At 37.4% G+C, this 27,786-nt stretch overlaps 1 protein-coding gene across 5 annotated transcripts in view; it reads right to left on the minus strand.

Annotated features, from left to right (window-relative positions):
- Positions 1-27,786, minus strand: part of LOC117409281 (ankycorbin) — a 66,188-nt gene that overhangs the window by 30,238 nt on the left and 8,164 nt on the right. Inside the window, exon 1 of one of the 5 annotated variants that reach the window (XM_059023929.1) lies at positions 13,085-13,196. The exons of the other annotated variants lie outside the window; for them this stretch is intronic. Within the exon in view, the coding sequence (XP_058879912.1) occupies positions 13,085-13,102 (18 nt within the window). The 5' untranslated portion in view covers positions 13,103-13,196. Of the gene's footprint in view, positions 1-13,084; positions 13,197-27,786 lie in introns of those variants that run through there. 5 annotated transcript variants of the gene reach the window in all.

Genomic DNA, 27,786 nt, shown 5'->3' on the forward strand with positions numbered 1-27,786 from the left:
CACACCTCCCCTTTAAGAAACCTGTAGGACTGTTATGCACTTATACCTAGACGTGATCACACAGAATAGCTCAGTGAAGTGCATCTGCTATGTGTGGTACAAAGACAACAGTTGATTTACAAGATAATGCTGATTTATAAAAATCATTATTAGTTTGTTCAAAAATCATTCATTTTACATTTTCAACCAAATGTGGGGAATGAAAAAAAAGTAACTTAATTGAACTGTTCTTATTGATGCTATTTTTATTTCCAGATAAATAAATTCTCTTAAAACGATTAGTTTAACACATGAATACATTTAACATTGCAGTGTCATCTGCATGCCTACTGATCAAATCATCCTTGTACCCATACCTTATGGGGTCCTATTGTGGTGTTTTGAAATATATGGATATTTAATCATTCTAGTACATTTAAATATAAAGTGTTAGCATGCATTCCACAGGGTGGAAAAACACACACACACACACACACATAACTAAACCAATGTTTATTCACAGCGGTCAGGCTTCACAGACACTTGGAGCCATTAATAATCCTGTAATATTGCTGTCAAGATAATGAATTACCTCACTGGGAGGTTAGGCCTATATAAAGTAGTCCATCACATTTGTACATTCCTCTGCTTCATTTACAAACTCCCAACTATACAAAAAAAAATACACTGGGGTCATAACAGACAAAGTTTGGAGATTAAGAGCAATGGAGAAAAGATAGGATTTACAAATTGCTTATGAAATAGGTTTACAATGTGAACAGGGAGGGTTCACTAGCAACACTGACTGTGGCACGGTATCTACCAACAACGCATGTACAATATGCTGTCGTGTAAAATCCACCCTCTACAGGGATAACAGACTAATGAAGTCTCCCACTCACAAAATACCAGATCACACACATCATCACTCTTTGGAAAATAAAGTGAAACACTACAGGATGATAAGAACTCCAGTTGTATGAAGGCCATAGAGTCAACCAGTTTCTCATAAGTTGCTGATACAATAACTTTAAAATGCAGCATGAATCAAAGTCGTTTTTACAAAACAGACCAACCCTTTCACCAGAGATGCATGCGTGTGGCACTCAGACTTGCTGGTCACTAAACTGACCAAATGTTTCAGTCAACTGGCTAAATTTTACATTATGCCTTAAAATGCATCAACTTGCCATGGATTCATGATATCATTGTATTCATATGCAGCTTAATGATATGACAAGGGATTGGATGTTCTGACAAAATGTGAGAATGCCAAGAAGGGTGGGTAAATTGCCTTTTGCCATATAAAACAGTATGCGAAATATCCTTGACATGATTTGCACAATAATGATGCAGAAGGGTTCTGACTTTTAATCCCTTTCATCATGCACTGAGCACAAGGTAAATTGGTGGAGTTCACACAGAGGGCAGAGCAAATTAAGAATACCACAGGTGTCCAACAGTTCTATTCTATTCTTGGAATGGAACTGGAAAAAGATATGTACTGGCCTTTAACCAAAACTATTTTTGTATCAAGGCACTCTTGTCTTCTTTCTTTAGTAATCTGCTGGTATAGAGTAACTGAAGAAAAAACAAACTCTCTTACTGGTCAGCTTTACAGGACACACTTCTGTGTCTCATGTGTTATTTGGTCATCTTCAGTCATGTACTCAATAAATGTATGAGAATCGCTGCTAGAAATGTATTTTAATATTTAATATCTACAGTTCACGTAACATTCCACAAGCAAGCTTCCATGTTATTACTAATGACTATTATACATATGGAGTTTGTACAAAAAGATTTCTTCACTTACCTAAAAAAGTGAGATACTGTAAATAACGAGAATAAGTAGGCTATCCCACTGCAGTCGCTTGTCCCTGCTATTGAGGCATTTAAAACTTTTATTCTGTATTGAATAAAAAGCTGTTCATATGAAAATGGAATTTCCCTTCACTTTGTTCATACAGTAGGTATTTTGAAGATATCCCTTTCACTTGCTTTGTACTGTAATTGACCTCATATTGAATTAGTTTCCTGTATGCTAGACAGCCTTGCTTATAGGGTTTGGCACATCACCTAAGATTTTGTTTGACAAAATAATCTCATGCAAAGCATATGGATGCAATTTTCAAAATGTATTGGACATAGTTGCAGTTCTATTATATATTGTAACTTGGCAATTTTCACATTCGTTTGCCTGGATAAGAGGTTGTGAAATATATAATTATGTATAAATACATTAAGATGCAATCAATGTAATAATTTTAAAAATGCATTGGTTCCATTTACTCAATCCAATGTGTCAAACAAAAGAAAAAATGAAAATCAAAAACATGCCTAAGCAGATTAATTCAGACATTGAAATGACAACAGATGAGGTAAGAACCTGATCTACTCAGGATTTAAGACATTGGTACATATGTTGATTGCACTAAATAAAATAAAACCACATGCAGTAAATCCTCAGCTTAAACATCCAATAAAACATACAAATCAAGTTAGTCAGACTGATAAGAACCCTTAGCCAAGACAATATTATAATATTAAGTAAACACACATTATTTTCATATCCCCCAAAATCCAATGTATGGTGCCTAGATAAGGGATGCTGATAGAGAGAAAGATGGTCATGTAGTCTGCTTAATTAAACCACTTGATGATTAATAATCTCCCAATTCCTTTATTCATCACAATTAGTCATTCTATTAACGCGCATTGGCGCGTTGATTAGGCGGCAGCAGCAGCTACAGATATTTATTTAGTCATGCATCCCTTTTATTACTAATACATCTTATTCAATATTATTTCTTAGAATGTGTAAATAAATAATTTAAATGTTTCAGTTTACTAGTAGGAATTTGTCAACAAAATATTTAAAAAAACAGCACGGATTCCCGGAACAATTGATATAAAATACTGAAATCATAACATCAATGCTGTAATATATTTTACAAATATAACATCATAATCATAATGCAAGGTTGTTTGCAAGCAGCACATTAAGTGTCACTTACAGTTTCATGAAAGAAAATGTCCCATGCATTAAATGTTGCTAATAAACTTAAGTACAGTCAGTTGGTTAACCCTGCCTTCTTTCATAGATTGATGTTGTTCTGTAAAAACTTGGCCATAAGAAGAAACACTTCTTTCAGCATCTACAGAATTGGTAACAACTGACAAATATATTTTAGCCTTTCATGTTAAATTGGGAAATAATTCTTCAGCTTTAATCCAAAATGTATTCAAAGTCATTCTCCTGCCGTTTTCTTTTGCATATGGGAGGTATTTGTCCATTTCTGATTTACAGTCAGCATCAAGTCCTGGAATAGAATATAATGGGAGGGCTTCGAGATCCAAACTACACACTTCTTGTGGGTCGAATATCCTTACTGCCATCAGAAAGTTATGAGCTGGTTTAAAAAAATTAAATAAAAAAAAAAGTGGTTTCTTTTTGCATTGATCCGGGTTGTAGTAATTAGTCAGTTTTTCAGAAACATCATGGAAGGTTTTTACACATAATTTGTTTATTGTGGCGTCTGTGCTGTGTACCTCTTGTGCCATTGCTCGGTATGTATTTATTAATTCTGCAACTTTATTATATGTTTGATGGACTCTCACTTCACAGCTTTCAAACCACTGAATCAGATCCACCAGTCCCTTGGCATGCTTCGCAATTAGGGAGAGTTGAGATTTTAAACTTTGCACATCTCTGAGCAATTTCAGGAGGTCCTTTAACACTACAGTTTGGTGAAATGTGCATTTCCTTTTCCATGAAGCCTGCATAAAAAGGGATGCATTTGGAAAGATATTCAGCAGCAGAATACCAAGTGCCCCATGGTGTTATGCATGGCTCAGGTGACAACTGTATGGGTACATGTCACAAAGACGGCCGGAGTGGGTGGTGTCAGACCAGAGCCAGGAAGTAACACACAGAGACTTGGATTTTGGTTAAGCTGAGTGCGTGATCGCGCTCAGCATTTAATAATTAACAGCACAGAAAATAAAAGGTTTGAACACAAAACAAAACAGGACACCGCACTTGCGCCAAAATAAATAGACAAACAAAACGTACTAAACACTTAACAAACGGTGCACGGAGAGACAAACAAACACGGTGAGTACAAACACTTATATTTACGATCTTATTTATTTTAACTCCTCTCTCTCTCTCTCTCTCTCCCGTTCTCCACTCTCGAACACCCAACCCCGACTGCAAGAAACGTGCATCTATATATACTGTTGTGCTGGGATTCAATTACTAATTAATTATTCACTTGAATCCCAGCACGTGAATTAATTCTGTGCAACCCCGTGCTCACATATTACATTTAACCAGCACGTGAAATGATTTGTGCCCTCCTCGTGCCTAAATACAAATCTACCTTTTAAATCACACGTGAAACACAGACCCGTTTATATCCCGTGTACCAATCTATACACCAACATTAACACACGCAACACGCAACACACAACACATAATATGCACACAGGGGCAGGGCACATTGCCACAGTACAGTACAGCCTTCTTGTTGGAAGGCTTCTGTCAGGTGGTCTTTAAAACATAGTTTTCTGCTTAGGCAATGTTTAAACAATTTTTTTTTTAACGGTTGCAAACAGCTTGTCTGCTTTCGGAAAATTATTTGCCCAGATATTGCTGGCAAGGGCCATTATGTGTGCATTACAAGTCAAATGTACTGAATTTGGCAGTAAACCTCAAAGAATGTCATTGTATGCCTTGATCATGTAACTGGCATTACACTATGTAACACAATTTTTGTTTCTGGGTAGTAAGTGTTATTTCCTAATTGCTTATGCCTCAAAAGTATAGAAAATGGCTATTATTCCCCACAAACTTTGCTTTTGTGACCAGGACAGTGATATTTTGAAATTTACCTATTTCCAATGAGAAAACGGGCGAATTTGTGTCTTTTCGTTCACATAAAGTCAGAAAAAAACAACATATGAATCCAAATTAACATGTATTTATACTAAAGTAATACAAAAATGACTACAAAAGATTTAGAAGTGAGTAGTTTTTCGAGATTTACGATTATACTGTAAATCACTTTCACGAATCAGCCCCCAAATGTAGTCTCCCATCATGTTCTCGTTATACTGTCCTTGGTAGCGGTGTTCAAAGTCCAGTATATCCTGGTGGAAGCGCTCGCCTTGCTCCTCCGAGTATGCTCCCATGTTCTCCTTGAATTTATCAAGATGAGCATCAAGGATATGGACTCTGAGGGACATCCTACAGCCCATTGTGCCGTAGTTCTTCACCAGAGTCTCAACAAGCTCCACATAGTTTTCGGCCTTGTGATTGCCCAGGAAGCCCCGAACCACTGCGACAAAGCTGTTCCAAGCCGCTTTCGCCTTACTAGTGAGCTTCTTGGGGAATTCATTGCACTCCAGGATCTTCTTTATCTGTGGTCCAACGAAGACACCGGCTTTGACCTTTGCCTTAGACAGCTTAGGGAAGAAGTCTTGAAGGTACTTGAAGGCTGCCGACTCCTTATCTAGAGCTCTGACAAATTGTTTCATAAGGCCCAATTTGATGTGCAGTGGTGGCATCAGCACCTTCCGGGGGTCCACCAGTGGCTCCCACTTGACGTTGTTCCTCCCCACAGAGAACTCGGTCCGCTTGGAAGGGTCCACCATGCAGAAGTAGCAGTTGCTTGAGTGGTCAGTGGGTCCCCGCCGAATTCTTGGGATAGTGAACTTCATGGCTCTCTTTTCCCCTCTGTACCATCCTACAAAAATACATTTATTTCACCCATGACTAATGTGTAAGAGATTCTCGCAACATTTTTCATATATATTTTTTCAATAACATTGAAAATTGTAAAACATTTTAAAATTAAAAACTTTTACAATTTTAAAAATTAACAAATTTTATAACATAAAATTCCGAGCAACAATTGTCCATCTTACCTTCCAGAGTTTTTTTGCAGTGCTCGCAGGTGAAATAAGGTGCCCAGGGTTTGTCTTGATCCCCGACAGGCATGCCGAAATATGCCTTGTAGATGCTTCCACTGAGTACTTTTTCGCTCTTGTCTTGATAAATTGGCCGCAGACATAGCAAAATGCGTCTGCCGGATGCTTGCAGCCTCTTGATGCCATCTCAGAAAAATGCAGATATGTATCCACTTAGGCAGCTGGAACTAAACTGAACTGGTGGGCTTAAGGCCCCTGTATTTATACTACTATTTATATTACTGGAAAGTTCTAGAAAGTTCTAGAAGTTACTCCAAGTTTACTCAGCACTGAATCTATCTGGAATGTTCTGGAAAATAGGTAAATTTCAAAATATCACTGTCCTGGTCACAAAAGCAAAGTTTGTGGGGAATAATAGCCATTTTCTATACTTCTGAGGCATAAGCAATTAGGAAATAACACTTACTACCCAGGAACCAAAAAAAAAAAATTGTTACACGGTGTTATCGGAGACAAATCCAGTCACATTATTAAAATTAACTTCAAAAAACTATGTTTGGTGTCTGTTTAAGCTTGTGTGTCTTAGACAGAGTTAAAATCAATCCTGTTAGTTTCCATCAGCAGCAGATCATTTTCAAAATGTAATAGAACTGCACACTGTCTTCATTTGACACAGTACATGTCTTTGCTTTTGGGCAATCCAAGTTCATATCAGAAATAGCTGGTCATGGGAGCTTTGCTGTAAAAATGCCAGGGACCAGACTGAATTCTTCCCTGCTGATTGAAACGGGGAGTCTGACTATGGCCACAGATTGAATGGAGATCTCAACAGCAGTTGCAGATGGATCTAAGGCACAACTTAGCTTACAGTAAAAACTGGAATGGCTCAAACATCTATACAATTTGAATCTTCCAGCCTGCTGCAGCATCACCAGATTGAAGTTCCTGACTTTTAACTAGGCACTTGCTCCTGCAAGTCAAATCAGTAAATTAGTGTTTACACTATGGCCTCAAAGATCCTTGTGAACAGTAATTTTAGAAGCTTTCTGTTTTTACTGGCAATATTACATTGCGCTATCAGGACGCCACTTCACAATGATTGTTTTGCTTTTTGTTTTAAAAGAAAATATATTCAAAGAGGCTATGGACACATTAGATGCGTCCCAGCTAAAGCACAAAAAATTAAAAAAAATTACTGACCAACTGCATTTTCATAGCACACCAGTTATATGTGCATACTGTTTGACTTTGATTATCCACACCCCAATTATATAGAAAGATCTTTAGACTACATAAACTCTTGTGCTTTCTATTCTCGTTGGATTTCAGTGCATTATTAAGTTCAATGGTCTGAGTTTTTATTGTTCTACCTTTCTTGCATGTGTTACAGTAAAAGTTTGAATCTGGTAAATCTTAAAGTTTTACCGGTAAACTGTCAACATTTAACAAATAAGGTGGTAAATGTCTGGAACTATGAAGAAATATATTGCTTTTCGGATATTTACCGAAGCTTATTGGTAAAGGCCTTAGCCAAAGTGTTTGGATAGTTTGAATGAGTTTGGGTTATAATGTCAAAGAGTTTACTCTAGTTGAGTACACAGAGCTAACAATACAATTCCAGTAAATCTTACCTAATACAGTATATATTACCATCACATTTCACACCACTTAGATCAGTTGAATGGACCCCTTGGTCTTTAAGCATGCACAAGCTGTTTGTTTCAAATTTTTAAAAAGTAGATTTTTTTTTTCTTTCACTGTATATTTAGAAAATAAAGCCCCTTCTTATAGTCTAACAAAAGAGTGTATGAATACTGTAAAGTCATAGATGGTAGTAACAAGAGCAAAATTGAAAGGGCTGTAGCCAGCCAGCTGACAAAACATCTTGCAGATAACAATCTGCTTGAATCTCTGCAGTCTGGCTTCCGGCCACCTCACGGTACCGAAATTGCTCTGCCCCAGACTGTAAATGATCTCCTGCTCAATGCTGATGCTGCTGCTCCCTCTGTCCTTGTCCTCCTTGACCTAACTGCTGCTTTTGATACCATAGATCATACCATTCTTCTTGACCACCTCCAGAAGTATGCTGGGACCCTTGGAACCTGTCTCTCCTGGCTGTCCTCTTACCTATCTGGACGCATGCAGTCTGTTTTCTATGATGGAAGCAGTGCTGACACAAACCCGGTCATGTGCGGTGTCCCCCAGGGATCTGTTCTCTGGCCTCTTCTCTTCAACATCTATATACTTCCCTTGGGTTACCTTATCCACCAACACAGCCTCATGTTTCACTCTTATGCTGATAACACCCAGCTCTACCTAAAACTAGACCCTGGATGTCCCTCTGCCATGGTTTGGCTCTCAGTTTGCATCCAAGACATTGAGGCCAATTTTCTTAAGCTCAACACCAACAAACCTGAACTACTTCTAGTAGGATCGAAAACTCAACTCAAGAATCTTAATATTGCTGCCTTGAACCTAAGAATCTGTCTGCTGTTGCCTTCCCCCACTGTACAAAGCCTTGGTGTACTTCTGGATAGTAACCTCTCCTTTGATGCCCAAATCTCCTCTGTAGTCAAATCCTCCTTCTACCACCTTCAAAACATCTCAAAGGTCCGTCCCTACCTTTCCCTCCCAGATGCAGAGATGCTCTGTCATGCATTCATCTCCTCTCGAATGGACTACTGCAACTCTCTCTATGGTGGTCTTCCGTCACGCGCCATAACCAGACTGCAGCTGGTTCAAAAAGCCGCTGCTAGGATCCTTACCAGATGTAAAAAAAAAATGATCACATTACCCCATCTTGCCCAACTGCACTGGCTACCTGTTAAGTTCAGGATTACTTTCAAAATTCTCCTGCTTGCCTACAAGTCCCTCCAAGAGCGCTGTTTTAGCTTCATGGCCCGACTCTCTGGAACTCTCTCCCAGCTTTAGTGCGTGCAGCTCCAACAATCGCTTGCTTCAAATCAACTCTCAAGACTCACTTGTTCTCTCTTGCTTTTAATACACTAAGTCTGGTATCTTATTAGATGTTGTCTACATTGCTATTTCAGTTTTTTTACTCCATCTTATCTGTATGATTCTGCTTGGCAATATTATGCCTATATTTAATGTGTTTGCATTGCTTTTAATGTTGTATTTAACGTACTATGTCCTGTATTTCACTGTATTTAATGTATTCTGCATTGTTCCTCACTATCTTGTAAAGCACTTTGTGATGGTGGTCCACTATGAAAGGCGCTATATAAAATAAATATTGATTGCTTGATTGTCATTAAGGACTGTAGGGTTTTCTAACCAGAGAAACATGATCAGCGTGGGAGGAAAGCTAAAGCAAACATTTAATTCATATTAATGAATGGTCATTTTGTCTACTCCTAAACTGACAAAATTAATTCCCACAGGGTACGCAGAACAGCAGAAAAGAAAGTTATTCGAAGTACGTTTTCCTGTTGTCTTTGGGGAGGCTCCATGTTGTTCTTTTACAATACTCTCCTTGACTGAAAAATGTGGTTCTGCTAACATTTGCTTATTTTAAAAATCAAGCAACTGCCTTATCAGTTTTCTGCAATTGAAAGCCATGTGCTCCTTGGTGGTACAACATTTGATCAATTTGCCTCAGCCTTGCAGTAACTGCCAAAAATACTTAAACATTAAGCACCAAGCCTCAAAATTGCTGTCAGCCACTGATAAAATCAGCAATTAAGAAAATATATGAGGTGAAAGTGAATTACAATGCATAGGAAATGTTTGGACTTCAGATTTGATGCTGTTATGGCTAGACTAAGGCATAGAATAGTCACATTTCATTATTTTCTTTAAAAACAATGGAGACATATTTAATAGGTATTTACTTGAGTGGTATTTAAATAATTGTTTTCCCCTTCAAAAAATAAATAAGTTACTGTGACAGAAATATAATAAATCATGGTGGTAAATCTCCCTCCCGATCTGTGAGGGTGCTACGCAGCGAGGACAGAGTTCTTTTGACGGGCTGGACTGACAGTTCTTTCCCGGGTCGGGGAGTCGGCCAGTCTGGAAGAAGGCGAGACTCTGTTGCAAGAACGTGTTGACCTGGAAGGTAAACAATGTAGCAGCAGCTGATTGTTAAGGCAGCTGCATTCGTTTACCAAGGGGTCATGCGTGACAGCATAAAAAGGGGACGGTGATTTGTAATCAGTTCCTTCGCTTGGTTTTTATTGAGCGACTGGACGGACCGTGTGAGACGCAGAGAAAGCGTTCAGGAAAATATTTGTGAGTGTTTTGTTTGTTTGTTCATGTCTGTTTAGTAACTGTCTGTGTTTTTGTTATATAGCACTAGACAGCTAACACGTTCCGGAGCTGTCGCCAGCACAAACCCGGAACAGCACTGCACTCGTATCACTATAAACTGTATTTTACACCACTAGCACTAATTCACGCACTAACAGACTTGTGTATGTGTTTTGTGTGGGAGTATAATAAAAACAGGACTATTATTTGCGGGGCAAACCCGGGGATTATAAATTAAGTAATACACATCACTGTATACTTACCTTCATTATTGTTTACTGTTTGTTTCGCCATCAGGCACTGGACAAAAACAAATAAAACAAACCTTTTCACCTGGATTACAATTGTCTGTCTGTTCTTTAATCACCTGCACCTGCACACTATTAACCATTTTGCCACAGTTACAAATAAAAAAAAAAAAGTGTACATATAAGTCTTGAATTAACATGAATGACCAATTTATAGTTTGGCAACACTGCAATATTTTTATTCCACCTAAAACAGTCAGTGACAAACATCCCCCAGAACCAAATGCAAACACAAAATTAGACCAATCACGAACATGAAAAAGTAGATCACCATGACCTACATCCACTGTACACACACACACACAGACGTAAATGCTTTAAATTATATAACTAGGGGTTCACATAACTTTTATCATTAGGTTATCATGATTACCAGCACAAATGGTTTGGTACTCACCAGATAATTGGTCATTATCCAAGTCGCTGTCTAGCTCCACCTCCTTCCAACAATTCAAACAACTGGGATATCAAGGATCAGAGGTGCAAATTTGGAGCTAGATTCCTTGCGCCACGGTACCTCGTATAGTGTGAGCGACATTAAAAATTCTGGCGCCAGTAGACATGTTTAATTTATTGCTATTATTTTGTATTTGTTAGCAACCATAGATGATAGGTTCTCATTGGGTCTGGACTACTCAAATGACCCACCCACACTCATACACATACACAGGAGAGAAGGTTCGTGTCGTGTGAGAAGTTCTGGGGGGGTCTTGATTAGGGCAGTATTTAATAATTTAGCACCAGTAGGCTCCTCTCATCCGTGCTTGGGAGTAATTCCACCTATTGCTCTCCTTTCTTAAATTAATTTTTTTAAAACTTTGAAGCAGCCAATGACAGCGCTAGCAGGGATGGACTTTTTATTGAATTGGAACCTTCCCGCCTTGAAATATGGGGACTAGTATTTAATTATATAATAAACTCAGTTACTCCGAGGTCCTTGACAGATCCCAGAGATCTTGAGACAGTAGAAAATCTGGAGGTTAGGCAGGTATGGGTCACAGCCAGATAATATGCTTGACCTTGTAAGCGTGAGCACCCTTGCTGCCTACATTAAAAAAAGCTTTCCTGTTAAAATGTTCTGACGGTACGCATTTGCGTGTTAAAAACAATATGGAAGTCTGCATTTGTTTTTTATTGGTGCGCATGCATACCATTTATGTGAACCCCTGTATATAACGTACCCCTAGATTCTAATACACTCCATACTTTGTGCAAAAAATTAGCCACTTTGATCACAATTGGATAAGTGGTTCTCCAGACACATGCAGCACTTGAGTAAATATTTATCTGTGATGGAGTGAGTGGCCACAGTCTTATATAATGGTAATACAGGCTGACTGTGGTAGTGCCAAGTCTGTGCTAGTGCCATGTACTGCATATAACAAACATATTATTTACAAGTTGAAATGTATAATTATTGTATACAGTTTCATTAAAGAAGTACGCCCATGAATGTCTGGAGCCATTCAAATATGCATGTGGGCATTTCAAAACCCAAATGCATCAATTGGGGGGTAACTGGTTATTTGAACCTCAATTGTATTTTAGTGACAGCCTCAGACACGAGAGGGTCTGGGACATGCACACAGCAGAGACTGAGAAAGCAGGAGTGCTGCAGGAAGGTCATGCTTTCACAGCAATCTCTTTTTTTGTTTTTTGTTTTACTACTTTTCCATTCTACTTTTAGTATCTAGTTCCTTTCCATCCGCAGATATGATAAAGAAGCGATATGATAAAGCATCCATAAGAAAACCATGCACAGTGAGACATTTTGAAATGTATGTTAACAATTATTGTTTGCTTGTATTTGTGAAGCAAACTGATGAACCATTCCATGAAAATGTAAAAGGATTGAATCATCTGCTTAAAACATCTTGGGCTTGCCAAAATATTGGGCATTTCTTGGAATGGACCGATGGTAAAAAAAAACCCACAGAAAGACACTAGCTGTATCACTATGATAACACAGAAATAAAACTGACACATCGTCTTTAACTTCGATAGATCCTGTGACAAACCTTTTGTAAGACGCAAGTTTCAGTTGTTTCAATGGGCAAATTGAGTCAAAGCATTACACTGCAACATCAAGTGTACTTTGAGTAACCACTGGAGTTTAAACATCAAGGCTTGGTTTTGAAAATACAGATACTGTTTCTCAAGTGTAGCAATTGAAAACATTTTTTTTTACTAATTTGGGGAAAAAAGGATTACTTTTTTGCTCAAAATCGGTACGAACAATGGCATAATGTGTTTTTTTTTTAACCTTCAAAAAAGATTCTGAAAGATTGCAACTTATTTCTAAAAAAAGCACAAAAATACTATCATTTATTGCTAGCGTGACCCTAAAGGTTAATGAATATATGAATTGAAAATGCAGATGAAGGACGTACATATTATAGCACTTGAGTCTAAGTCAGTCATAAACTCATTAGTTGTGTAAAACAAGATAACAATGGCACCAGCAAAAACAGAACACTTTCAAATTTGAAGACTAACCCAGATCTGCTGTGCACTTCAGTGACATCAAAATGAGAAACAATACCTAAAACTGTTTATGTATGTACAACTATATAAAAATATAAACATTTACTTACGGAAGGCTTTGTACACATGTAGCAATACCTGCTTCACAAATGATGTTTAGTGTCCCGAGCGGAAGGATAAATATACTGGGAACTTTGTAGCTGAAATCTGCTCATGTTATATTATTAGACTGTTTTGAAAAGGAGGGGGAGGGGGGGGGGGAGAGAATGTCAGCTCAGACACTAATCCTATAAGTCAATTAATAGATTTTCACATCGGTAATACAACAAGCAAATACATTTTTTTAAAGTTAAATTACTTTATTCGTCTTGCTTTTTTTTTTTTTTTTTTAAATACATTTATAACTTGAATCTCTCACTTTTCCATGTATTTTTAAATTATCATCATATAAATTAGCATTGCTCTTTTGCTCCAGGTTTGAGGCCCAGCACACTTCATCCCAGATTTGAGATAAAGTCTGCTACAGAAGGAGGAATTGGCAAAGACGAACAACAGCTGTTAAAATGACTTCAGTCCCACAAGGCCCTGTTCTTTACCCTGTCTGCACTTTACAACGTATGCTGGTTTTACAAGGATCTAGTGGTACTAAAACGTTTTTTGTCTTACTTTTATAGAGATCTAAACACACTTTTGCAACACTTACATGATAATAATTTATTAAAAAAAACATTCCTAAGCTATTTTATCCCCATATCCATTATGTTTGTTTTAAAATGCATTTGAATAAATTCAAAAGGTTACAGAAAATAGCGGACTACAGAAATGGAACACTGTTGCACTTAAATAGATTTCTACGTTGCTTGTTGCTAGACTACTTTTTTCAAGAAAAAAATATTATTACATTTATACATTGTTATACTGGTAAATTTTAATTTATCTGAACCACTCCCAATCGTGGATCGTTTGCTGTATTTGCTCAGGGGTATAAAAGGTGATTGATGCAAGGCATGGCAGGACAAGGTTATTATAATGTAAGCTTTTATCCAACTTTAAAACGTGAATATTCTACCTGCAACAATTTAATGCAGCACTTGAACTTAATGAAAAATTGACACATACTACAGACCTTTATGTAATCAGTTAAATCGAAGGGTTCAGGAGATGACCCTTGAAAGTAACAAATACAACATTATAAATTGTATTTTATTACTTTCCTACCAGTGCCTAATTGCTTTAAAGAATCCTAACCTACAGTATTGAAATATTTTGCTTGGAAGTGTAACATGATAATTGAAAGTGAGACTCTCAAATTCCACACAGACAGCTGGGGTAATGAAGCAGGCGTTAATAGACCTTTATAAAAAACAGTATTCCTGACATTTATCAGGCAAGTGCTTATTGCTGTCCATCTTTGTGTTGTTGTTAAAAGCGATTGGTACAGTTTAAGCAAGAATAAGAATTCGTAATTTAAAATGAGCTTTTTAGACTTAGTAATGGCTCCTTATTGTCATTCCAGAAATATCTGACCTCAATATGCAATACTTAGTTTTCTTCATAAGGCTTTCTTTTTTAAACCTGTTTCAGCTAATCCCGGTCACACTTACTTAAATAGCTTTTTTTTATGCACTGGCACTAGTTTCCTCAGAGAACTTCATGTTTAGTAAATTTGTAACAAATGTTGAAAGTATGTATTGGCAAAGAAACAACATAACTATTTTTAAAAATACCATAGTTTATTTTTCATGCACTGTACTGAATATTGTCACCTATCAGCTGCTTGTAAGCTGTATAAATCTAATTAAGTCACCAGCTTATATCTTGTGGTAAAACATAGTATCAGCGTAGCACTTCTGAAACTCTGTCACTGTTTTCTATCATTCTCACTCCCGTTGCTTAGCAAAATATCACCCAATATAACCTGGTGGCTTTGAATCAGTTGACACCAAGCGGTCAGCGAAAAACACATCAAGACCTCAGAAGTCATTACATCTGCAAAATTAAAGATATTACATGTATAGAATTGACTTGACACTATAGCCTGTGCATTATTTTTTTTTTAATTCTAAAGGTTACCAGTATAATGGATTGAACAAACTGAAATGTTGATCACTCAAACTTTCAAAAGATAATATAATGCACCCATTATAACTGATATTTTTTTTCATTTTTGTAGGTTCTCTCCATTTCTCTGACTAGTACACATTCACTCTCTGTAACCCTTTTTTCCAAAAAAGCTCTATAAAGTATATTGTTTGTTTTCAATACAATTTGAGTTGTGGCTCTATAACATTATATACTAGTATGAGAGAACTTTTATCTATATGAAATCGTATTTAAACATGTTATATGACTGGTCTGTGCATGCATAGGCCTACAAATGAATGAATGCAATTGACGGCACCTTGTATCACAAAGGCATGCTATGAATAAGGCTGGGACGATGCCGCGCCCCCCCCCCCCCCTTTTTTTTTTACCATCCATGTATTGTTTTCCAAAAACAGATGATGCATCAATGTCCTTAAAAAAAAAGTCATCAAAACTAACAGAAGTAATACGTATACATAATGTACTGAATAGCTTATGCTACTAAATTATTGAAAACGATTACATCAGCTTATGCACAGCTCCTCTAAAAAAATGTCTTACCTTACTTTTTGTCTTGATTAGTGCCAAGTGGTGGTAGAAGCACAAATATAACCTATTGAATAATTAAACAAGTAAATCTAAGTAATGGATGGTTAATCTTTGGCAACAATAACAACTTATTTACAAAAAAAATTGTTCTGTAAAGTGTCAATTTCTTATATACTTAGAAGAGGAAAGCCACTTGTTTACCATCTGCCCAATCTTGCTGAAAACCCATTCGCTGAGGATGCTTCTGGCCAAGCAGGCTACTTTTGGAAATCGATCATTATTTTTTCCACCATTCATCTATCTGGTTGCTTTTGAGAGGCTGATGGCCTCTGGGATGGTGGGCTACCCAACTGGGCCCCAACTTAAAATCAGGGAAGCTCAGGTAGCCTATCAAACAATGACACACGAGGCCACCTTAGACTATGACCTGGTTAAGCAGGCTATCCTCCAGCAGCTAGATATTACGGAGGAGACGTATCGTCGCCAGTTCAGGGAATGCCAGCGATCCCCAAGAGTCAGGCCCTGCGTGGTGGCGCAACAACTGGTGGATTAGATGGCCCGGTGGCTCTGCCCCAGCACCCGAATGCCTGAGCAGATGCTGGAGCCAATTGCCATTGAGCAATTCGGGCAAGTGTTGGGAACAGAGACCCAAGTTTGGGTCAGCTGACACCTGCCCACCACGCTGGAGGAAGCAGTCCGCTTGGCTGAAGCCTTCGAGGACTCCCTGCATGCCTCCCCTCGTCTCTCTCTCCGTCCAACCCAGGACTTTGGCTCACTTGCAGCTTCACCCAGAGTAGAGTGCTATTGGTTTCACATTGCACTTTCCAAACACACTCGGCTCTGTTGCTGATTACTACTAGAGCAGAAGTTCTCCCTGGAAAAAACATTTTCCACCATGCTCAACATGGAGAATACATTACATGCTGTGGCTGTGCTGCTGTTCGTGTTATTTTGGTTTATATGGTGCGTCAAGTAATTGTTGGAAAAACACTGTTCTTTTGGAGGAAATACTAGAGACAATCATGATTGTGAAAAAGATGTACTTGTACATTCAACCAACTGCAATTTAGATAATAATAATAATAATAATAATAATAATAATAATAATAATAATAATAGCTTGTTGTAAATGTTGTATGCATGACAGTGTGGTGAGATACAGATGCAACAAAAGTTGGTTTACTAAAATCAGACTGAGCAGTGCAAATGCATCAGACTAATGTCTGTACAGACTATACCACTTTGTCTTGGCACAATTTTTCCCTGCGAGTGTATATTGCACAATTATAATAAAGCCATATGTAACACATGTGCTAAATCATTATTCAATTTTCATTTGATGCTTTACTTTGTTTGTGACAGTTTTGCTATTATATCGGGGCAGTAGTGTGGAGTAGTGGTTAGGGCTCTGGACTCTGGCTCTGGCTCTGGACTCTTGACTAGAGGGTTGTGGGTTCAATCCCCAGTGGGAGACACTGCTGTTGTACCCTTGAGCAAGGTACTTTACCTAGATTGCTCCAGTAAAAACCCAACTGTATAAATGGGGAATTGTATGTAAAAATAATGTGATATCTGTATAATGTGAAATAATGTATAATGTGATATCTTGTAACAATTGTAAGTCGCCCTGGATAAGGGCGTCTGCTAAGAAATAAATAATAATAATACTTAAAGAACACGCTTGCTGCAATAGTAATTAAATCTCAAACACTATTGCGCCAGTTAGTAAATCAACCCCATAGTATTCTTTTTTGTGCTGTTGTGTACATGACATTATGGTGTTACTGTCTGCCGTGTATGTGTGTTTTTTGACAATCCTTGCATTGCCTATGTGCGACAAGGAGAGACACTTTCCTTGGTGCTGCTGAAATACAACACTTCCACGATTTGCTTCGCTGTTTGGAGCGGTTTGTTTCCAAGTGAACGGGAATACGTTTTGTTTCACATTGCAAAATGTTGAAATGGAGCAGTGGCAATCGTACCGAGACTCGTTCCAAGCGAACCGCGACCACTATTTCAAGTGATCTTGGTTCAATGCGCATCCTGCACTTCAATCCACATCAATCAATCAATCAGTGAAAGTGCTCCAAGTACAGTACAAAATAACATCACCTTATGAATTACTACAAAGGCAAGTTGCTGAACGTTAACATTTATTCAAGAAGTTCTGGCAGGTCTCACCATCAAATGAACTGCTTACACATCCCGAACAATTAAAAGTTAAAATACATGAACATGACATACGGATTTCTTATTTTAAATACAGGCTCCTTTAGCAGCACAGGCGCTGCAGAAAGGCCTTATGTGACGGAAGGGCTGTTCCACAGTGGGTCTGATTGGGGTCAGCAAAACATTACGCCAGACTAAGAAACATTGCACAGCCATGTTTGATGGAGATATTTTGTTTACATTTTTTGAGGAGAGACGCTTAAAATAAATTGTCATGGTAAAATTGCACACACAGTAATGGGAATATTAAACAAAACAAAGATAAGCTCTGTTTTGTTAAACTTCCACACTTGTAATTATTCACTTTAAACTGATCTGGAAAATCCAGGAAAGACGTGTCGGGACTGAACAGCCTTGTTCCATTAAAATCATGTGACAATGTGACCTTTCAACTCTCCAGCCCCACCTAATCTAATACAAATTACTGATACCGCCATCCCTTACTGTTTTCTCTTTGTACCAAGATCTTGGCTTCCTCTGCTGTTTCATAACCTGTGATTCTGGAAAGCAATCAATCTTCACAGTCAATTTCACATGAGCAGAAAGGAGATCAAAATCAAAACCAAAATGAATAAGGCATGGCATTCCAAACATAAGGTCAATTGGGGTAAAGGTAGAAAAGTAGACTATTCTCTTTACACACGGTCGTAAAAACTATTGTTTGTATGAAAGAGAACACTAAACAGTGGTGCTTACAGAAATTGCTAGTAACACTACCTAACTAGACCAAAAGAATGTGGAACCTGTCAAATTTAATAAATGCATTTATCAAAGAAACAAAAATCCCTACTCATAACAAGATTCTTGTCAAGATGGGTGTCTATACTATGCAAATAACTGTATTGATACATACATACATTGGTGCATTACACTATTAATTATGGCCATCTGAAATTGGCTTTTAACAGTAGTTTTAAAACAGTTTTTTATTTGGAATTATTTGGAAAAGGAAGCCCACATATTGCCACATATCCCAAAGCATTTTTTAGGTGAAAGATAAGCATTGAGTTTAGCTACAGTACTTATTGTTAGCAATCTGTCAACTTTTTTCAGTTTCCTGTTTAGTCTTTAGCAGCAGGGAGGAATGAAGACCCACACAGTGAATGGGGAACAATGTACATAACTAGAAATTTAGTTAGGGTCTGAATATCAGAAGTTTTGCAAATTCTTTTTTTTTTTTTTTAATTAAGTGGGAAGTCTGGCAGTATAATGGGTGCACATAAATTTAACTAGGGCAGCAAGCCCAGTGAAAACACTGGTATCAATTTTTTTTTTTTTTTTTTTTTTAGCAAGAATGCTTTAAATTATCCAGATTCTGTTACCAAAAGACATTTGATGTTTATTGTTTTTGCCTCTTAATGGAAAACAGCAATGTGTTTAATGCACAAACAAATAGAAGATGTCCATGATCTTCACTGTTTTCTGTACACAAGTTTTAACACAAGCGGGAGAGAAGTATGCTCTGCTTTATAAGGAATCACACAGAAACAATTATCCACTGTCTTTCCAAGAACTATAATAATGGAAACCTTTGGAAAGAATTGTATTCATTCTGAAACTTTCAAGTTATTGATTCAAGATTCAGGGTATGTAAAACAGGCTAATTGCACCGACTGATTTACTGCCGCACTAGTACCTTTGGTCTGGAGTGATGGTTTTCAGTTTGTTATTACAAAAGGCTATCAGTTTCAAACAGTACATCCTGGTTCTTTGTCCTTTTGTTCCCTTTCTGACAGTTTAAGAAAAGCAAGACCTGACACTATCCAGTACTAACCGGACCATTCCATGTCAAACACCCAAATGAGTGTGGTGGACATGTTCCAAAAAAAAAAAAAATAAATAAAATAAAATCAATGGTTAATGTCTCTAGGTTGATTAAAATCACAAAATATGACGTTATGAAAATGTAGGTCCACCCAGCTGGGTTTATATAATGGCAGTGGCAGGTCTGCCACAGTTAAGAATTTAAAATAGACAAACAATGCACACTGGAAACCTCCACATGTGAAGAATATACCATTTATGTGCCGTTTCTTTACATTCATTGGTATTTTTTTTATTTGTTTAATATGTCAAATATTACAACTTTTGTGACAAAATTTACTCTTGTAGAAAACAAAAAAAACTGTCACATATACAGTATATGTACTCCTGAGTACGCTATAAGATGAACAGCTTCTTCCCATCAACCCTACAATATATAAATGATAGAAACTCTAATTTACTGATTATGGTGACTTTTGACCTTAAATTACTAAGGAATTGACCTTAAATTACTCAGGAAAGTCAGGAATTTAATAACTATCTTGTGGATAGCAAAAATCTTATACTTGTGCCTCACAAGTATAAGATTTTTGCCTCACAGTTTCATAAAACATGTTGACAGGGCAGCAGTGTGGAGTAGTGGTTAGGGCTCTGGACTCTTAACCGGAGGGTTATGGGTTCAATCCCAACTGGGGTACACTGCTGCTATACCCTTGAGCAAGGTACTTTATCTAGATTGCGCCAGTAAAAACCCAACTGTACAAATGGGTAATTGTATGTAAAAGTAATGTGATATCTTGTAATACTTTTAAGTCGCCCTGGATAAAGGCGTCTGTTAAGAAATAAATAAGATAAGGAACCAGACAAGCTTGATTAACTTGAAAGGTCAACATTTAACAAGGTTATAGCTTAATACCTAACTGACCTAAGCAACTGCCTTAAAAGACTAGCTTGTTTCTTATGAACCACATTAAACTTGAATGTTTGCAGCTATAACTTGTCTTAAATCAGGGATTTTGAAATTGAATCACCCAGGTTTTGGTTATAAAACATTGTAACTTTTGGTATTCTTGCTGCCCAGTATTTGCAAAAAAAGTAATGAGTCAAATGGCATTTTGACAAATGCCAGTCCAATTCTAGGCTGATACCCAGTACAAAATGCCTAAAATAGAATCAGAAGTTATTTTTTCATGATTACTTCTGTTGAAAAGCAGCCCTAATGTTGCAATTCACCAGCTACCTAAAGAATCTCCATAATGTTACATGAGCTAAAATTGGTGCATATTTGAAATATGAGGTTGGCAAAGAAAACAAGGACGACAGAAAATTATAAAATTAAACAGAGACATTCTGGCAATTCTTCAGATGTCTTCCTGTTTAAAAACCTCCAAGGCCTGCTGTGGCTTGAACATCACTGCGAACCACCCTTTCTTGTTAGGAAACATTATGGATGCAATTAAAAGGCATGTCAGTATGAATTCTTGTAAACTTAAACTGAGACTGCGCTTGCCCAGTTTCCTTACTGACTCACTGATGAGTCTTTTTTCTTCATTCTTTTAAGAATGATTCCATCCCTTTGGGAAAGAGGTCGTAGACTGGGCCACTTCCCGTCTACTCCAAGCCCCTGTTCACAGACACAACCCTCTGGAATACACATAATGTTGGTACAAATTAGGACATAGGTGAATATGGCTTTTAATAGATCACATTTTTTATAAGAAGCAGTTAGTCTTCTTTTGTCAAATGTGATGGTGCTGAAAATAGAGGTTTAGGCTTTTGTACAATTGAAAGCAATGCAAATTCTTTTAAAATCATCTTTTTCTTTCAACAGGAAACCTCTTATGTTTGACACTAGCTGGGAAATACACCTGGATATTAAAATAAAAATCAATAAAAATTCCTAAGATCATTGCTTCAAGTTTCTGCAAATTTACTCTGCCTCAATGTGGTACACCCACAACGTACTACTCTTTTTTCATAACAGCATTAACCCATATCATTTATTTTTTGGTTTAATGCTACCATTTGAGTTTTCATTAAAATGTACAGCTGTTTTTTGCCCATTACACACCCCAAATAAATTGCAAGCAACCATAGTAAACTCACCTATATTAAAAGGACCAAATTGCCAGCTTAAGTGGCCTTTTCAATGTCAGTTCAGCGCCTGCTCATTAGTGTATCTTGTTGCAATAAGTTACAATCTAAAGTGAAAAATGTCACAACTTTGAAGGTTTGTCATGTCCCATCACGGTTCAAGTACAATTACTTTACTAACCGTTTCGACAGCTTTTAGTTAAATGAATTGTCACATATAAAGTATTCCCCGGTATTGTACAACACAGACTTAATGACCACTCCGGAGGCATTCACCAATTGTGTATAAATAATCTTGTTTGACCCAAATACAATCATTTTGTTAAAAGAACAGTATCATCTGTATACTATTGCACAAACTCAAAGACAGAATTTGTTGTTAGATTTTGTGCCAAAATGCCTTGTCAGTCGGAGAGACTCTCTAGGCTACTGGTATGCTGAGAGGTGGCATCAGTGCTTGTCAAGCGGCTAAATTGCAGAATTCCACAATGGTTAGGATCCAACCTTCAACAATGGGAAGCAGGGACCAGTTGTGTAGGAGCAACTAACCCAGGGGCGTGGAAAGCTAAATCTTATAGAGAAGTGAAGGATATCACCACTGCACACATTCTCAAGTCATAGTAAATCCCTAACTATAAATATGCACAGCAACAAGTGGGATTTCTGGCACCCTAGGCTATATTTTGTAATAATATACAGTTAAATAATATTCAAAAACAATATCGCTAATCTTAATGCGACAATTTCTCTCCGACATGAATACATTTAGGCTGGATCACATCAACATCAGGGTCTGCTATATATTGTTTTTCTATATTTGGCGATATAGAATTGCTAGTCAAATTGGCTTTTTACAGTACCTTAAATGAAATTATTTTACTTTAATGTTTCTTTTAGTTTTTCTATATGTCAATGCATCATGCATCAGGAGAATGCCTGTCCCTGTGTTGCTCATGAAACACTGCCCTAGTCTGCATTTTCACCTGATTTAAAGCCTACTAAGTATAGCATGAGTAGGACAGAGACTTCAAGTCATCAAAGACAATCGAAAAAGCAAACAGAACATTCCACAAAGGTAGAACAATGTATTGGTTCTAAGATGTGTTGTGTCCGCGACATCTTTAAAGCAGACCGTTTCTGGTTTTGTCTTTGTGGAATTTAAGAAGGTTGGGGTGCATTAACAATAGGACATGAAGATGAAAGGGAAATGTACTGTAGTATACCAACTGAAGTAAACTAAACTGGTAATCGTATACACATAATGATTGGAGCCAAACTGACAAAGAAGCACACATCTAGGGACCAACTCAGAGAATTTAAATATATTTACCAAACAAATTTAGTCTGTGAAATTCTTTAAGTAAGGTTAAGTGCAGGCATTAGTAGTATTGGCAGTACTTGGGCATCCATTCGTCAATTTTACAGAGTTAAAAAAAAAAAAAAGTATTTAGTCTGATCACGCACCAAAGAATCTTTTATTTTAAAAATAGAAGGCTGATGAATTATCCCGTCTACCTACAATAAATAAACACATATTTCCAAGCAACAACACAGGAAACAAGTCACTGATCTTTTCAGAGTGTAATAAACTACTGCACTTACAGTCGAGACTTAGGTCTCTAAAAACATTTCAAGGAAGTGATTGCGAATACCAGGAATTACATTAAACATAGGCTAACTGATTTCACTTGTCTCTCTGAAATATGATGCAATCGCTTTCTTGGAGAAGAACAATGCATTTTGGCAAAATCATTAAAAGAACTTAAAAAAAAATGTTTTAAAACTCAGACTCGTACTCTATTCTTAAATTATATGTTTGCCAAATCTGCAGGTTAGTGAAGGGAAGCCCAGTTCTTCTAATGTCTATAGTACACTTGACTCATAAAAACAGGCCTTAGACATCAGGTATTTGTTTTTATCTTTCAATCGTACAACAGTAAAATCATTACCAATACACTTTCTTCAGAGTAAATATGGATTTAATGTTGAACAAATGCCAAGTAAAAGTAGAAATTAAATCAAAAAACGTTTTTATTGTTCAGAAATCAGAACACTCAAGAGTGGATAGCAATTAATGACTGGGGGGTGGGGGGGGGGGGGGAGCCAACGTTTCTAATTAATATGAAAGGTTGTTTGATACAACTATTCAGATCAAGTCTTGTTTTTCTCACCACAAATGTGGTCATCTGCAATTAAGCTGTGAACAATGAGGTTCTCTGCAGGTGGATTTACAAAATTGCACAACTGGTTTATAATGCATCTGTCTGAACAGCCAGATCCCTTAAATTATCCACACCTCAGTCAAAATATTGTGAGAGAAACATGTTTCCCATAAACTTATTGAAAATAAATGAAACAGCCTCCTCTTCTGTCATGTGCAGTCAATGCCAAACATCTGACATTCAATAACAAATATGTTTAATATAACATGGGCATGGCAGAACTTAAAAGCTTCCATTACCTTTTCTATTTAGTGCTCCTTTTCAGTTTTTTGATACTGCAGTTCTCTTTTCAGACAAAGGCAGACTTAACAAAACAATTCTACTAACATGCTTTTACTGTAAACATTTTATTTTTTAAATATTAGGCGATTCAGTTGTTCAGCACAGAGAATCCGCAATGAATGAATAATTTATTGATTGCAACTGCAGATGATTTAATGAACTGTGATGGACGCTCAGGGGCCGATGACTGTGATGAGCGCTCGAGTGAAAGATAAATTTGGCCGGAGGCCTCATCCGTGGGTGCTCGACAGCTACCAGCGCGACGCTGGCTGGAAAGACATGAACAGTTGCATGCATCCCAGTGCCGCAGACAGGAAGTGGCTATGGCCCACCTCCCCCCAAAAAGACGAGGCCGCCAAACCATGAATGAAAAATAATAATAAATGATTATTGCACCTGTAACAGGGCCAGGAGCCCTGTACATGAAAAGTGGGCTGGGCAAAGCCCTGCTGTTTAAAATATATTGTTTATTTATTTTTAGAACGGGGTCTCCCCCTTCGCCCCTGTGTTATTTTATATTTTTGTATTATGATTTATTATTTATTTAAATGACGTCTTATGGTTTATTTATAAATGACAGAGAAGCCATGTTTGTTATTGTTTTGTTTTTATTTAAAACGTGGTCTGGCAGAGGCAAGGTTGGTAGCTTGTCCTCTGCCAGGAGGAATTAAAAACCTTGTGCAGAAGGTGGCCATCTCCCAAATTAAGTGATTAATTTTTTGCTAAACCGGGAGATGGTCACCTGCATGTAAACCTGCAGCGCTCTCGGTTCCAGGTGGGTGTTCGAGAGTGTACGAGAGCGAGCAAGGAGAGAGAGAAATTTAAAACGAGAACGTATAGGATCAGTGAAGGCGATTGCCCAGCCTGACCTAGGTTTGGTTATTATTTTGCGTTCGTGACTTTGTTTCGTTTAAATATTTATTTTGCTCTGTGGGCACTATTTTCTTTGTTAAAATATTTATTTTATTTTTGTATTATTTAAATAAACGGCACACGCCACGTCTTTTGCCTGCAGTACTTTGTTTTGTTTTTGTTCCAGCAACTGGCCTGACGTCACCACTACTTCCATCCTGTCACAGCACCCCATAGTAGCGCACTGCCACCTACCCCCCCAGATATTGAAAAATTTATGAGAATGAGCAGCTGAGACACGGCCCGTCCCCCAGAGCATGACTGCGCTGGGGGAAAGAGCCCAGCCTCTGCAGCCCGACCACACACCCCACAGAACTAAATACGAACCGCTCAGCACTCAGGCAAGGAAAAAACTCACATATTAAATTTTTTGATGTAGGGGGAAACCTCAGGGAGTCGGTGGCTGAGGGTAGCCCTTCCTCGAGGCTCTAAGCGGTTGACTCCCGTTTCGGCTTCCCAGCGTGTGACCGAGGGGCCGAAACAAAAGAAGCGACATGGGAGAATAACACACAGAACCTTTATGTGCTTGCTGATGACGTGTTGGTTAGGGGCAGATTCTCCTTCCAGAAAAGTAACCAAGCTTACAAATCTTTTTAATAAACCTTTCTTTTACTGAAAATGTGATTTCTTACTAAAGGATATGTAACTTATATACACAGCAAGTAGAAAGAACCCTGGACCAATCCCATTGTTTGCCACTTGAATACGGGGAATGCTGTTTTAATGTTACGCAATAGACAAGTTCATTTCACTTAGAAAGGCTGGATTACAACTATTTAAAAGAATGCCAACATATCTTTTTTGAAAGACCTCTACAATCTCTTGGATTGGCAAATTAAATTTCTGACAACGGCTTGTCCAGTTTAAACAAAACTGTATGCAAGAACTCAAATGAATATTTAATGAAAAAAACAAATCTGCCCCTCTTCTAATGCCTCTTACTCCTGACTTGTGATGTTTATTAGTACGAGTCATTTGAGTGGGAACAGGAGTCACTTCCTATGGTTGCATCAATAATTCTAATGAAAAAAGCAAAAGTGGAAATTATTTTTTACAGTATTTATATAATGAAATATCCAGAACAATCCTTGAATGAACAAGATTTCAAAAGGTTCTTGGACTGTTATACAATAATGTACAGTATACAAAATTCAAACTTTTAAAATCCAAAAGGAACACATTGAGCAACAAACCTCTCATTCTTTAGTAAGCTGAATAGGTTGTCACTATAAACAAGGTATGTGATTAACATACCACCAAGAATATAAATGACACAAACAGGTGTCAATACAGTAGGTACCATAAACAAATTTGATACACTACAGTTTATAGATAAAGCTATAGGTCTTTACAGAAATTATCACGCCAATACTCTAAATTTCCCATAAAGTGAGGCCTTTTTTTTTTTAATCTAACCACAAGGAGTACACTCCCAGCTTTTAAATTGTTCTTGAATTGTTTGTATGCCGTCTAGTAGGTAGGAAGTTACTTGACTGATTACTGCTGGCAACTCTCCTTATCTTGTCAATGTTTGACAACTTAATGTTCAACATGAAAAAGTAAAAAATATGTAATTGTTTCAGTCTATATATTTTGTATTCTTTCTAGATATTTTCAGGAGTAAATTAATACTACTAAGAGTACCACGCGCAAATCTTACCTCCAGTTGCTGCATTTCATATATAGTAGGTCAGCAATATATGTTCAACCACCAAGTTGCTTGTAATACATTTGTTTAAACAGAGGGCAGACAGAAATTTAGCACTCCAGTGCTTGGGGGGGGGGGGGGGGGGGGTAAGCTGGGTCAACTTCTACAACTTACTCCTAAAGTAAAAGTAATCTTTCATCTTCCAAAACCTCAAATTAGAGCTTTCAGTGTACAGTAGTATGCAGAGGTTACTTTGCTCTTATGTTAGTCATGCACATACTATACCCCGAGGACATGTAGGTCAAGAGATAATTCTGACCCTTTGAAGCAAACAACTGGGGGGCATTGGGTTGTAACTCTTTCCAAACACATCAGCTCATTTAGAAGATAAGTTAAAATATTAACAAAAAATTAGCTAGAGTTGCATTTTGACCTGATATTTTAGTACCCGAGACCAGTGGCGTAGTGGAGCCGGAGCGGGGCGGAGCGGTGCTCCACCACTTTTTCAGTCCCATGTTTCTCAATTGCAGATATTTAAAAGAATTAATAAATGTGTTTAAAATATTTCCTTGTTAGAATTTTTGTCTGAAACAATATGATGATAATAATTAATAAAGGCTGCTTATTATCGTTTGTTAACGTAACAATTTACACAAGTATTTACATATAGCCTACTTCTGTCAAACAGTGTGTCCATGCAATGAAGCACACCATCACTGTGTGAGATGAACTGTCTTGGAAACTTCACAGACTCCTGCGAAAAGCGGTTCACGGTTATGATTGGATTATTCCATATTAAGTAAAGGCCTTTTAGCCAATTAGAATATAAACTCTGCTTTGTCGGGTAGCAATGTCTGTAAAAGCCGTTCCTTGGTATCTGCTGACTGAAATACACAGTGATTATGTGAGGTGATAGTTACAGTAAAATAAATCAATAAAAACAACTCTCACAAATCTAAAATGTCCAGAAGTAGTGGGAAATGAACTCACCAGGAATCTTTGATGGAATATTTTGGAAACAGCAGTA

The sequence above is a fragment of the Acipenser ruthenus genome, chromosome 1 (assembly GCF_902713425.1).
Source record: "Acipenser ruthenus chromosome 1, fAciRut3.2 maternal haplotype, whole genome shotgun sequence".
Lineage (NCBI taxonomy): Eukaryota > Metazoa > Chordata > Actinopteri > Acipenseriformes > Acipenseridae > Acipenser > Acipenser ruthenus.